The following is a 13,673-nucleotide window of genomic DNA, read 5'->3' as shown; positions in this document are numbered from 1 at the left end:
AAAAAAATCCCCGTGAAATCATTTTAAGTCAAAGCAGAGCTATCAATCCTCACCATATTGGCAGGCTTTCGTTGGCCAGGAAAAACCTCTCCTATAAGCTGGGAACTGGCTTTTTGTGCTTGGAAATTGTTGCTGATGTGAGGCGAGTTTTTTGTTTGTTTTTAATCTACAACTCACCAGTTATGGAGCTTAAGAAGACTTGTTTGAAAAAAATTAAGACCCCACCTCCATATCTTATGATCATTGCTTGCAGATTTTTCCAATACGAAAGATATTTTCTTGGAATGAATCATTTAAAGACATTAAGAGTAGGTGATGAAACCACACGCTGGAGTTTGAAAAGAGACGGGGCTGCTTTAAGAGAGAAACAGGAAGTTGTAACTAGAAGCCATCTGAATACTAAGCCTGAGCAGAATGCTGGCGAAGTAGCACTAAAGTGGCAGTGTGTGTTCTGAAATTCTCAGCTACCGACTGTCTTAGGCAGATCTTGATAAAATAGCCCTTTTTCTGGTTTTCATCTAAGGAATCCCAAGCAGACCGGAGAATGGAGAGACAGCGCAGGCTCACGTCAGTGAGGAATGAGTATCAGTTTCAACATCAGGGAGCAGTGGAACTGCTTGTCTTTAATTTCTTGCTCATCCTTACCATTTTGACAATCTGGTTATTTAAAAATCATCGATTCCGCTTCTTGCATGAAACTGGAGGAGCGATGGTGTATGGTGAGTGCATAAATTGGGGGACTGCTGTGAAACTTGTTGCTTGAGCGTAATTAGAGACTTGTGCTCAGATGGCAAAGTACCGAAACTGGAGAAAATGTGCTGATTGAAATGTCATAAGCTGGATGAAAGGTGCTGCAGCGTAATGAAGGCTAATCTCTTTCCAGAGGAGCTGCCGAAATTTGCCTTGTCACAAGAGCAAATGTCATAGTCATGTTCTCACGCCACTTAATGCAAGTCTGTTGACAGATGGGGGGAGATCCATTGTCCTGTGGGGAGTCACAGGCAAGCTGTTTGTTTTTATAATGATATTGGGAAGTGATGGCTCTGCAGTCACAAAGAGCATCCTTCATTCCCTTGCAGCACGGATGAGCATTATAAAGTTCTAGAAATAACATCACTTAAAAATGCCTAGAGTAAATCCTCTTACACCAACTAATTTGAAGACAAAAAACTTGCAGAAATAGACTCCACCTTTTCTATGGGAATAATTGTGTCTAAGTCTTTTTTAATTATATAAATAATGTTTTATCTTCTTATAATAGTTGTAAATAAACAAGAGTTCCTTTATATAGTACTTTTCATTTCTTAGCCTGATTTCAGATGTTCTGATTTATAATTATTAGTAGCAGTATTTGCTATGTCTCTTTCATTAATTTAGTTTTTGAAGTTCCAGGTGCAGAAAAACATTTTTTTAATTCCACAGTCATGATCTTCCTGTGCCATTTACCATGTCATCCTTTTCAGAAACTTTAATAAAGTATGACAGAGATTATCTACTCTGTACTCTTATCTTTTTTCTTTTTTAAGACGGAGCGTTACTCTGTTGCCCTAGGCTAGCGTGCTGTGGAGTCAGCCTAGCACATAGCAACCTCAAACTTCTGGGTTCAAGTGATCCTCCCTCAGCCTCCTCAGTAGCTGGGTCTACAGATGCCACAATGCCTGGTTAATTTTTCTATTTTTTAGTAGTCTCAAACTCCTAAGCTCAAGTGATCTTCCTGCCTCAGCCTCCCGGAAGGCTAAGATTATAGATGTGAACCACCACACCCCAGCCTGTACTCCCATATTTTAAAGCAAGATACTGGTAGATTTATTTTATTTTATTTTATCTTAACTGTGTGTATTTATGGGGTACAATGTGCTGATTTGGTATACAATGTGGAACACTGGTAGATTTATAACTGATCCTATCAATCAAATAGTTTGTTTCACCACTTTTCTTATAGCCTGACAGTGGAGGGGAATTTTGAACACAGTAGAACCAGGCAAGGCATTGCTATCACTCATTACAAAGAACATACTTTTATATTTGGGCTTTTCTCCCTTTGGAAGTCCTGAAGACCTTTTACATGCCTAAGGTTCAGGAACAAGATCAATGCACATTTTATATGCTCACTGTGTGATATTCTTCTGTTAACAAGGTGCAGTCATGATTTAAGAACATAAGAAATCCTGTGCCTTACCTGGATCCCACTGTGAGACACTTGAGCTATAAGGCGAAAGTTTCAGGCTGAGCTGTGTAATTTCTTTTCAGGAGGCTGAGGCTCTGATCCATTCATAGCACAGAGTTAAATTTCTTTGTATTGAGGGTCTTACTGTCCTTTAAAAGGGAAACATTACAATTAGATGACAGAGAAATAGCCAAACAAACAAACAAACAAGACATGGTGTTATCAGCTATGAAGAAGGCCCGAGGGGCCAGACACATACCCATCTCTGACCCGGGTCTTGCTCTTGACTTACTAATAAATAACCAGCAGCAGCGTGGGATATAATCTGAGAAGCTGGAATAAAGGTAGTTCTTAGCATCATCTTAAGGGCTCTCTATGCTTTAGCAAAACAACACAGACTTGCCTTAATTAGAGATAAAGATTTCTTCATAGTCTTGAATTTGATTGAACTTAGGACTCATTTACTAATTCTAGTTTATCTATGATGAGAATATTGTTTGGCCAAACTTTTAAGGTTTTGATTAAAATTCAGGTGTACGTTGTATTCACAGCTCTTAAAACAACCTTTACTGGGGCGGCGCCTGTGGCTCAGTGAGTAGGGCGCCGGCCCCATATGCCGAGGGTGGCGGGTTCAAACCCAGCCCCGGCCAAACTGCACCAAAAAAAAAAAAATACCCGGGCGTTGTGGCGGGGGCCTGTAGTCCCAGCTGCTCGGGAGGCCGAGGCAAGAGAATCGCTTAAGCCCAAGAGTTAGAGGTTGCTGTGAGCCGTGTGACGCCATGGCACTCTACCCGAGGGCGGTACAGTGAGACCCTGTCTCTACCAAAAAAAAACCCTTTACTTTTGAACATAAAAAATTCCTGATCACCCTTAATCCTCAAAAACTTTTAAATGGCAGTTGACATTATAAAATGTTAGTGCATTGTTCACTATTGTTGAGATGGCATTTCTGCAAGTTGCTATGCTGAAGATAGTTCAGGGTTAAGTTTATAACAGTGGAATTAAATTGTACTGTAAGCTTTCTGTCTTTTCATGAGCTTCTTTATGTAAAAGTTATTGAAAGCAAGATCTGAAGCAGTGCAATGTAGAAGGGTTATATAAACGATGGTATATAACATATATGTATAACTATTTCATTACTAGAATAATCAATGAAAAAATCTTACAGTGCTGTTACCTTTTTGTTAGCATAAAATTATAATTGTTGAAATTGTTGAAATTGAAGGAAATATTTAAGGTTCTCTTCTCTAGCTCCATGTTTACAGAGGACAAAAAAGAATTTCAGAGAAGTGAAGTGATTTTCCAGAAATGAATAGCTACTCATGGCAGGGTCCACATGCTTTCATTCATCCGCCTGTCTGAATAAGGTCCGTGTTGATCTTAAAAGACCTCACGCTAATATTCTCTGAAGTCGTTCAGATGGGTGGCACTTCTCATGTTCCTTCTTCATGGATGACCTAAATATTATAACTGGAATATCTATTAGGGACTTTCTGTTAGTGATGTAATAAAATAGTCTGAAACTGAAGAGAGGAACAAGAAGAGACACTCTAATAACCACTTTTTAATAACAAGGGGAAAGGAGATGCCGAGTGAACTAATTGTCCAACAGCTATAAATGAACTTAGAATTCATAGGTCAGGAAAGAGACTTAAAGATCATAAACCCAATATCCTCATTTTGCAGACAAAGAAATGAAGACTTTAATTGGTGAAGGTCATGCAATTAGTTAGCTGCTGAGCTGGGATCCAACCTCCACCTTTTTACTAAATGAATTATTTCAGTGACCTTCTGGAGAGAGGATATGTCTGTGGGATCCAGATATATCCTTGTGCTGTTTAAACTTTCACGATTAGTCAGACTCTCTTTTCCAGGAAGCCCAAGACAGTGACATTTCATCACAAAATTATATGTAGTACAAATGCCTTTATTCATCAGAGAATTAAACTCGGTTTTTGCAGGAGTTCTGCTAGGGGCATGGTGGTAACTAGTGAGGAAGAGAAGAAACAAAACTGCGTTTCAAATGTTATCTTTTAAAGTTTCTTTAGTTTAAAGAGATGAACATTTCGGAGTAGACTATAACTTAGTCATCTCCATCCTACAGGAAAAATACTCTTGTAACAAAACATCTAAGAGTTAATGACCCTGCACCTGAAGCTTAGCAATGCATTCAGCTAACAGTTCCCTACTGCCCTGAGTGCCGCCCTTGCTCGCATCAACCATTTGTATAATATGTCAGTTACTCCTGCATCAAGGATCCTAAATATTTTTCTTAAGCACCAAGTTTCCTGTAATGTGTCAACCCCATCCACCATCTGCTTTTCTACCAGTACTCTGTTGACAAATGTCCCTCAGAAGGCTCAATAGGTCATACGTTTTATCAGCATACCTACGAATCCAATTTGAAAATTCTAGGGATCAGAAACTTAGAAAAACGAGCTCTTAGGAGTAAAATAAGGAGGAAGGTGATCAAGCAGAATGTTAAACTGATCTTTCATAGTTATTGTAGTGGTTATTAGATCAATTTCTAAGTTTTTAAACTTAAAATATATGAAGAGGTGTAGAGACCATGAAAAGTCATGTGTGGAGTCTGGCTTGCCTCTGTGTTGATTGCAGATAAATATGATATTCCAAATAGTACAAAATAATCCATTATATGAAAAATAGCTTTTCCCTTGTAACAAGGGTCATAGGATGCTTTGAAAAATCAGTGGCAGCATTATAAGAATATCTTTACTTCACCAAGAACAGTAATAGGTAATAGGATAATTGTCTCTCATGACATTCTAAGGCTCTTATCATTTCAAAGTTGAGGTATTAGAATCCATAACTGGTTTAAAATACAAGCCATGGAGGATTCTTTTAAATTGTACCGAAAGCTTAAATGACTATTAATGGTCAAAATATTGATTGACAGCAGCTGGTGCACTTAGCGCTGCTCACTGAGTACCTTGTATCCCCTGCTCAATGCTCAGAAAAGAACTTTGCTCCTTGCTCCCCAATAGCATTAAGAATTCCATTATATATCACCAGGGGCTGCCTCGATTTGTAGTACATTTATAATGCCGTGCATCTGAGACTTGGGGAAAGAACAATTTAAACCTTTTAGAAGTCTACCTTTGATTTCATGGCCTTTTCATGTAAGGGACAGTCTTTGAATTCAGACAGAAATTTTGTTCACTGTTTAGTGGGCACAAAAGAAATTTCAAGCCACACAGTTTAGATTGAATTCATTAAACTACACCACATTATTTTCTGATCTTTTAGGAGTATACTTAGCCATTCAGTGGGGCCAATTTAATTCATTGAACAGCAGGTTTTTCAAGATTTAAAGAAAATATAGTTACATAATGGATCACCAAAATTCTAGAAAGATCTTTCCTGGAAAAAAAAAATCTCAATTTAATTGTAGCACTGCTGGGAGGTTTCTTGGGGAAAAGGTTGAGTTGTTGAACGTGGTGTGGCTCCACCTTACTGATCCAGCTGTCCCCTGCTCAGGCCAGCCCTGCCTCCCAGAGGAGAAGCTTAATTCATTTCACCTCCTTCCCTCTGCCTGGACTGCAGAGGTTCTTAATAAAGATGGCATGCTTATGTATGAAAACAATGACTTTCTCCTCTGGGGATCTGAGGTTTTTAATCATGATGGACTGTTTTCTTGGTAGTTAGATTCATTATTTTGGGCAAGTGGTGTAATATTTGGCCTTACTTTTCTCATCTGTAAAATGGGGAGGAAATGAACAGATACCACTGAGCACCCACGCCGCTACAAAAGCTTTCAAAATTCAACCCAAGATTGATTTGAACCATCGAGCATCTTTTAGCCACTCCAGCCCAAACCAGGAGCTTTCTTCCTAGAATCTGACAGTCTATATTGAGATCTAGTCCTAGTCCTTTTTCCCAGACAGGATTTTAGTTAATGTTATTTCACCACTTTTATTTCTTCCTCTCCTGCTCTAATTTTGTAATGAATACCCTGGTACTTTCTTCTCAGAAAGGTGAGAACAACTTATACCATCAGGATGGTGAGGGCTCACGATGTAGTCAGCAGTTTGTGGATTGACTTTTTATGAAACCCAGAGGGGTTCTGCTTTAATTGACGGGATCTGCAGGATTAGCAGCCCAAAGTACTAAACCTGTTCTCCCTTTTGGTGTAAAAAACTTCATTTTAGGGAACTTCAGAGATCTGGGCAAAGTTTTCCATATTGCCAGAGTGAGGGTGAAGTAGCAGAAGAATCAAAGGCATATTGCTCTCTACAGATTTTTAGAAGTTGGTTTTAATAAATAAAATGGCTTCCATATATATTATTAATAAATAAAAATACTACCTATTCTGCTGTGCATCCAAATGCCATAAGAGATACAGAGCAGCCTTTACCAAAAACATCTAGGGATTCCCTTCTCAGGGTCCAAAAAGCTAGTGAGTGTGCACATCAAGAAAATAAATTCATAATTCAAATTATTTTTGTAGCTATTATATATAGTCTAAACTGGATTAGCATTGTGTGGTTAGTGAAGTGGGGACATGGTGAACTAACATTTTTTGAAGTTGTTTCTCAAAAAAAGTTGATATATGATAAAAATAGTTCATGCAAATAGCATTTACATAGTTCACTTATGAACTATGCTATTACAACCATTTTACATATATTAAGTCATTTAATCCTTACGACACCCATTTTTAGATGGGGAATGTTACCCAAAACATTGGTCCTTTTCCCGAGGTCACATATCTACTAATGGCAGGGCTGGAACTGAAACTGTGGCATTTTGGCCCCATGTGACCACCTGGCCTCACGAACCTGGATGTGTTTGTGTCTGTGTTGGGGGTGGGTATTCTCATCTTTATGTTACAGATGAAGAAACTGACGCTCAGACACAAAGTAACTTGTTGGCAACCAACAGAGTTGTGCTTCAAACTCAGAACTATAAAGCCCAGGTTATTTCACCTGTGTTATTCATTTAGTCCTGTGTCAGATGATGTCACCTCAGGAAGTTTGCAGAAGAAATGTAGGGATTGAGGTACCCAACTAGATACAAAACTTCTAATCCTCACAATATCCGTGCTAAACAGGCAAGGTCGTCTTCAGTTTGCATATAATGTAACAGAAACTCAGAAAATGTTCAACTAATGGAACAGAAACTCAGAAAATATTCAACTTGGCCAAGGAGGTACAGAATAATTGGCAAGAACACTACAGTTGTGCCTCTGTAAGTTGACCACCCAAGAGACTATAACAAACTGGTCAATATACGTTTTAGGGTGTGAGCTAGGGGAGAGCTAGTGCAGTAGACTTGAGGAAGATTTCTCCAGACAAACATTAGGGTATAAAGTATAAAACTTATTTTAATCTTCTTAGAAGAAAAGAGAAAACTGCTGCGTCTTCTCCTCTCTTTCATGGGGCCAAGTAGGTAACAAGCTGGGTCAGATGTCAAAGCCAAGGGCTGGCTCCTCTGCCTTTCTCTGGAGATGGAATTCATGCAGGAGCTGTAACTCTGTCCTGGAAATACGGCTGAAGCCTGAAGCTCTTTCCCTGCACTTTACTCAGGAACTCTGTAAAAACAGGTTCTTAAAAACAATTTTGAGAGAGAAGAATTTGTATTTCCTTTCTGCTTAGTCCTTTTCAGAAGTTGTTCAAAGTAGAACTTCTAAAGGGTAGGGTGCCTGTTAGCAAAAGCATTTACAAGGTTGATCTTTAACTATTACTAGGGAATTACAGGATTAGGTATTTTCCTGTTATTTTTGCAATTTTTGCCAGGCTGCTCCTTTCAATATGGAGGCGGTCAACACAAGAAACTAGGCCTACACCTGTACTGATGCTGACACGTGGTACATGTCCAGTCTATGAAGATTGGGTGGTCACGTAGGGAGGTCATCAATCGTGGAGGCTCTACTGTACTTTGAAAACTAATGCTCTCAAATTTTGACCTCAGTTGTTCTTCCCTCAAAGTCTGCTTTTGATATGCAATTTTCTCATGTCAGGGAGGAGAGTTGTTGAGGGTAGTGGTATTTGAGTTTCTTTTCTTTCTTGAAGCTTCAGAAATGTTATGCTGTCCTTAGCAAAAAGCCCACCTGGGAAATACGGTGAGAACAGTGCTGTGAACATGCATCTGTGTGTTGAGAAGCCAGGGGAGAGGAAGGAGACCCACCTAGGAACAGTCCCCCAGCTTCTGGAGAAGCAGTGTTGTGAGTTATGGTTTCAAGCGCCTGTGGTGGTCACGCTGGGTGTGGCAGGTGCCGCAAATAGTTTGAAGAGGGAGTGTACATTCATGTGAATCATGCAAAATAGGCTTCCATCATATGTTAGTTTCACTGAACTTAAATTTTGGAAGAAACTTAAAGAAATTTAAATTTTGGTAGGTAGAAATATCAACTATGCTTCTCAGCTTTCCACACTCTTAAACCTGTGTGTGTGAGCCTGCGATGGTGTCTATTTTGAGGGGATTCCAAGACTGTGACCACACCTAACTTTGGCAGGAAATGTTGTCTGCAGGAGAGGGCTGCACAGAGTGTGGTTCTTGCACCAGCAGCCTCAGCCTCTCCCAAGGACTTGTTAGAAACACCAGTCCAATGAATGAAGAGCTCCAGGGATGGGGCCCAGCAAGCTGTGTTTTAACAAACCTTCCAGGTGGTTCTGATGCACTGAAATTTAGAACTACTTTGCTAGGCAAATAAATTGAATAAAATGAATGTTCTAGTTTCATCTCCTCTATTTTCTCCTATATATTTTTTTCTCATCCCCTGACCTTCCTATGCTAAAGAGGGAGGTTGGGAAGCCATCTCTCTTTACTAGAGAGTCCCTCTTTCACTGACCATAACACTCTCTCATGTCCCTACCTCTGGTTTGAGAAAAGAATAAATGAATGTTTTGCATAAACATTATGAAGTAGGAAACCATTGGTTTAGTTGATATGTATTTAATTAGATATTTTTATTTCTACATTTCTTCTGTCAGCTTCCTAAGATGATTGCAAAGAAGGATGTTTGCAGCGTATAAGCTGGTAGCTGATAGTTTCTAAAAATGGACATCTGTAATACTGTGTTAGAAATCTCAGAGCCCTGTGAAGCGTGTGAGTTGTGTGCATGTGTGTGTATGTTTGTGTGTGCATCCACTGTTATGCATGTGTGTACATCCATGTGTGATGTGTGTGCAGGTGACATGGGTGTGTTGTGTGGTGTTCATTATGCACCAAGGATAGGTGGTAAACAGTTGATTTCCCACCCTGGTGGGGAATCTGATGGTCGGGACTTTCTGGCATTTGTCACATGACTGTCCTGTGAAAAGATAGATACTTTGCCGAGGCATTCCAAGGTCAGCTTCGTGGACCACTCTACACCATGAAATAGAATGAGGTACCTTTATTAACAGATGCCCCAGACATTTGCTGAAATCATTCTGGGGCACTTTCCTTCACCAAAGCAAGTTGACAGTGAGTCAGCACAAAACAATAAATTGTGTTTCTTTTGGAAACATTGACACTTTCTTTTAGTTCTCTGAATTTAAAAGGTTGGTGGGAGGACAGAGAAAGAACAAAAGTCCTAAAAAGTCTGAAGTCTATTTTTACTTTTGGTTCCTCCCCTGAGTAATCTCAGGATAAAACTAAAAGGAAATTCATTCTACATTTAAAATTCAAACTCAGATCATGTCTCTAAATCAGTGTTCCCACAAAGACTTCCAAAGACGGGAGGGAGGTGGATAAACATCAAATACAAAGTTGATAGTTTTGGAGATCCAAGTTGAAGTCTGATACTGGTGATTATTGTCTTGCAGACAGGTAATGCTGCTCAGGCCTTGGCTTCCCTGGCTTATTGGTCATACCACTTTCTCCTCCTTTTTCCCCCACATTTGAATCCTTAGTTCATGATTTTTGAAGCTGAATGGAAATAACACCACAGATTTCCTGCCTTGAAGAGTCTCCCACTCTAAAAAGCCCTAATAGTGCAGTGCCTGTGGTTCAGTGGGTAGGCCCGACCCCATATACCGAGGGTGGCCCCAGCCAAATTGCAACAAAAAATAGCTGGGTATTGTGGTGGGCGCCTGTAGTCCCAGCTACTTGGGAGGCTGAGGCAAGAGAATTTCCTTAGCCCAAACACTGGAGGTTGCTGTAAGCTGTGACGCTACAGCACTCTACCAAGGGCGACAAAGTGAGACTCTGTCTCAAAAAAAAAGAAGAAAAAAGCCCTAATTACAGTAAAAAACATAGCTCTGGAGCTTTATTTTATTTTTTTTCTTGAAATTCCTCTGTTCAAATGCTCTAAATTGTTCCTCATGTAAAGCAAACCAAATCTGATGTTAACTTCCTCTCCATGTCTTACCGCACCTCAGTTCTCCTTATTTCCCTTCAAATAAGTATTGCCAAATGCTATTTCCTCTGTTTCAAAGCAGAGCAAATCTGCCTCCTGAAAAGAAGCGCATTCAGCTCTTCCTTGAGGCTCAGGGTTCCTCCCATGAGCTCTCTCCTCTGCTGCCCTGAGGCCCTTCATCTGAGCTGCCCCAGGTGCCCAGCCAAGGCTGCTCGGTGTCCACTCAGCGCCCTGCTCCTTGATTTCTGCATGCTTCTCTGTACAGAGACACTCCCTCTTCTCTGCCTGGCAAACTCAAGACATCCTTAAGGGCCCCCTCGGTAAAGTTTTCCCTAACACTTTGGTGGGGGGAGACTGTGGAGTTAGTTGGTCTTTAAGGATCCTTAGAACTTACATTTACAAAATGAATAAAAGGGCCTTTATATGTGTCCATATATGAGATGAATAACAAGATGCATTCAGCCGTAAGTAACAGAAACCCTGACTAAAACATCCTTAAGCAAAAGGGCTGTTTATTGTCTTCTCTAACTGGAAGTTCGGTGAAGAGTGGTCTTCAAGGCTGGTTGACTCAGCAGCCTGCAGTTATCACTGAGGACCCAGGTCTGTCTTTCCCTCTGTGCTCTTCTCAGAGCTGGCAGTGAGGTGGGTACAGTAGTTCCTGGTCTCCTAGGCCTACTAGTATCCCAAAAAAGAGGAGAGACCATCTCTGAGGTGTTAGAATAGCAGCATTTTTCAAGAAGCCCCCTAGCAGACTTCCTTTCACTTCTTGTTGGCAGGAATCAGCGGACGTACCATTTCAGAACCAATTGTCAGCAAGGGAATGAAAACATCCCTGGAGCAGAGTGAGGGCAACTTCCCCGACATCTGCTAGGTCAGGAGGGACGGATAGCTGAACAAATCAGGGCTTTGTTGGGTGAAAAGGGAGATGGTTGCTGGGTTAGCAATCAATAGTGTCTGATACACTCATTAGGTTGAAATATAGACTAAGGATGTATCTTCTTGTTTTTTGGGAAGGGGCATTGCCTCATTAATCTGGACTATTCTTGGTAGCCACACAATGCATTGAGAGTGAACAAAAGTAAAAATCAGTTCTTCTACAGTCTTAATGGAGAAGACTTTTCCTACGTTTACATTAGGTTCCTAAATTCTTCTATTATCATCTAGCTTTAAATATATACCTTTGTCACAGAGCAATTAGATACATGTATATAGTTGGTCCAGTTGCACTGTGTAACTCCAAGGAAGCCCCAGTCCTACAGAAATAGAATCTGGAAGGATCTGGCTGCAGTTGTCCCATGCAGTGCGCACTGTGTGTGGTGGGGTCTCAACATAATTGTAGTGTTGAAGACAGCCAAAGAGATTCGAATACTTGGTATATTAAATACCAGCCTATAATGTTTCACTAAAGATTTTTTTTTGTTTTGTTTTTTTTTGGGGGGGTTGTTTATTTGTTTTTTCACTAAAGATTTTTTAAAAGTAATTCCCACCCATATTCCTCTAAGAAAATCCACTCTAGGAAAATGCTTCAGCATCATGGAGAGTGACCAGAGATGGGATGCCAGGGGAATTGGTTGTGGAATGCGGACAATATATAAAGAGACTTAGAAAACACTCACTGTACCTTGTTCTCCCTGAAAATTAGGATCATAGGATGGGGCAGAAGGAAAAGGGCTGGTAGGTTAAGATATTTCATTTTTTTAGGGGCAAGACTATATTGTATTCATTTTTTTTATGACTCCCACAAGTCCTAGAGCAATGCCCTACATGTTTGTGGTGTGAACACAGAGAGAGTGAGGAAGTTGAGTTTTCTCTTATTTTCATTGTGGCCAATGAAGTGAGAACCAGTCTAGAAGGACCAGACTCATATTTCTAAATGCTCCTTAGTCTGAGGATTCCTGAGGCTATTTCCTTCGGCCTTCTTCCCTCCATTCTTCTCTCTCCCACAAACATCAAGCTGTCCACTGCACGTCAGGGACGGGCTCCGTGAGAGCTGTGTTGAAAGCTCTGCAAAGACAGGAACATCATAGCTTTAGGTGTGGGGCTTCTTACGTGCAACACTTAAAAATGCTGGTAACTGGCTGACTACATAAAATTAGAGCATCCTTTTTCATTTTGACTCCAGGGGCATTTGTGACGTTAGAGAAAGTTGAACTACAATTCTGCCTAAATGTTTTGGCTTGTCTATAGGGAAAAGGGTGAGGAATAGCTCAGTGTTTCTGTTCTAAATAGTCTCATCGCCTAGTTGGGGAGATAAAATCCAGGTCTGTGAAGCAGCACTGAACAATCTAAGTCTTTATAAAACTGGTCCCTAAAGTATGTGGCTCAAACTAAATGGTGTAAGAACACAAACGTCAGGGAGCACAGAATCCATTGGAGCACAGGTTCCCACAGGTGGTACTCGAGAGGGACTTTGTAGGATAGAGGGCATTTCAGGGATGATGTCCATCATCTAAGTTCCATGGCAGGTTGTGTGTTGTTGGAGAGAGGTCAGGTCACTAGAGAGCAGGTCCACACTGCTGTCACCACAGTGCCCAGATCCCCAGATGTGAAGAAGCACCAGGTGCATCCACACTCGAGTTTCTGCCCAGAGAAGGTGAGGCCACCAGCTGGCAAGGGGACAGATCTCAGAGAAGTGTCATGTGGGGTGGAGGGACCACAATCTGGCACCAAGGCTGTGTGGACATGTTCAGGTGGGTGTCATCTTGCTGGAGCAGGCTGGCTCCTTCTCTCCACCAGGAAGCAGGATCCTGGCTTTGTGGTTTACTGTAAAGTGCTGCTTTTGTGTTCCTAAGCCAGAACGGCCTGTTTCCTCTTTCCTCTTCTGTGCATAAGTGACTTTTGCTTTATCCTGTATCTCTGTGTGGATGTGAAAACAACCCCCTCATTAGCATTTTCTTCCTATTAGCAGTGGTACTTTATCTGTCACCAAGTTACATATAATAGTGTTCTGATGCACATTAATTCCATGCTCCACATTTAAGTCAGCATATGGCTAAAATTCTGGGGAGATATTTGGCTATAAACAGCATTATCAGGCTCCTTGGGTAAGTGACCTCTGACAGATCTGGAAGTTCCAGCTGCTGCTACTGAATCAGAGGTGCACACATGGGTGCAGAGGTTTGTTAACCGGGCGTGCTGGGACACAGAGGTCTTTCCACTGGTCCTTATGATCTTGCAAGATGTAGATTTCTCTCAACCCCTAGG

The 13,673-nt window shown here is 40.8% G+C and overlaps 1 protein-coding gene across 3 annotated transcripts in view; it reads left to right on the top strand.

Annotated features, from left to right (window-relative positions):
- The first annotated feature begins 365 nt into the window (after positions 1–365).
- Positions 366–13,673, top strand: part of SLC9A9 (solute carrier family 9 member A9) — a 678,779-nt gene continuing 665,471 nt past the window's right edge. For 2 of the 3 annotated variants that reach the window (XM_053599745.1, XM_053599746.1), the window contains exon 1: positions 416–719. In XM_053599745.1, the coding sequence (XP_053455720.1) occupies positions 545–719 (175 nt within the window). In that variant the 5' untranslated portion in view covers positions 416–544. Of the gene's footprint in view, positions 720–13,673 lie in introns of all 3 variants that reach the window. The other variant, XM_053599744.1, reaches the window with a different exon arrangement.

Source organism: Nycticebus coucang, chromosome 8 (genome assembly GCF_027406575.1).
Source record: "Nycticebus coucang isolate mNycCou1 chromosome 8, mNycCou1.pri, whole genome shotgun sequence".
In the NCBI taxonomy this organism is placed as follows: domain Eukaryota; kingdom Metazoa; phylum Chordata; class Mammalia; order Primates; family Lorisidae; genus Nycticebus; species Nycticebus coucang.
The sequence above is the reverse complement of the archived record's forward strand: the minus strand, read 5'-3'. Positions and strand labels throughout refer to the sequence as shown.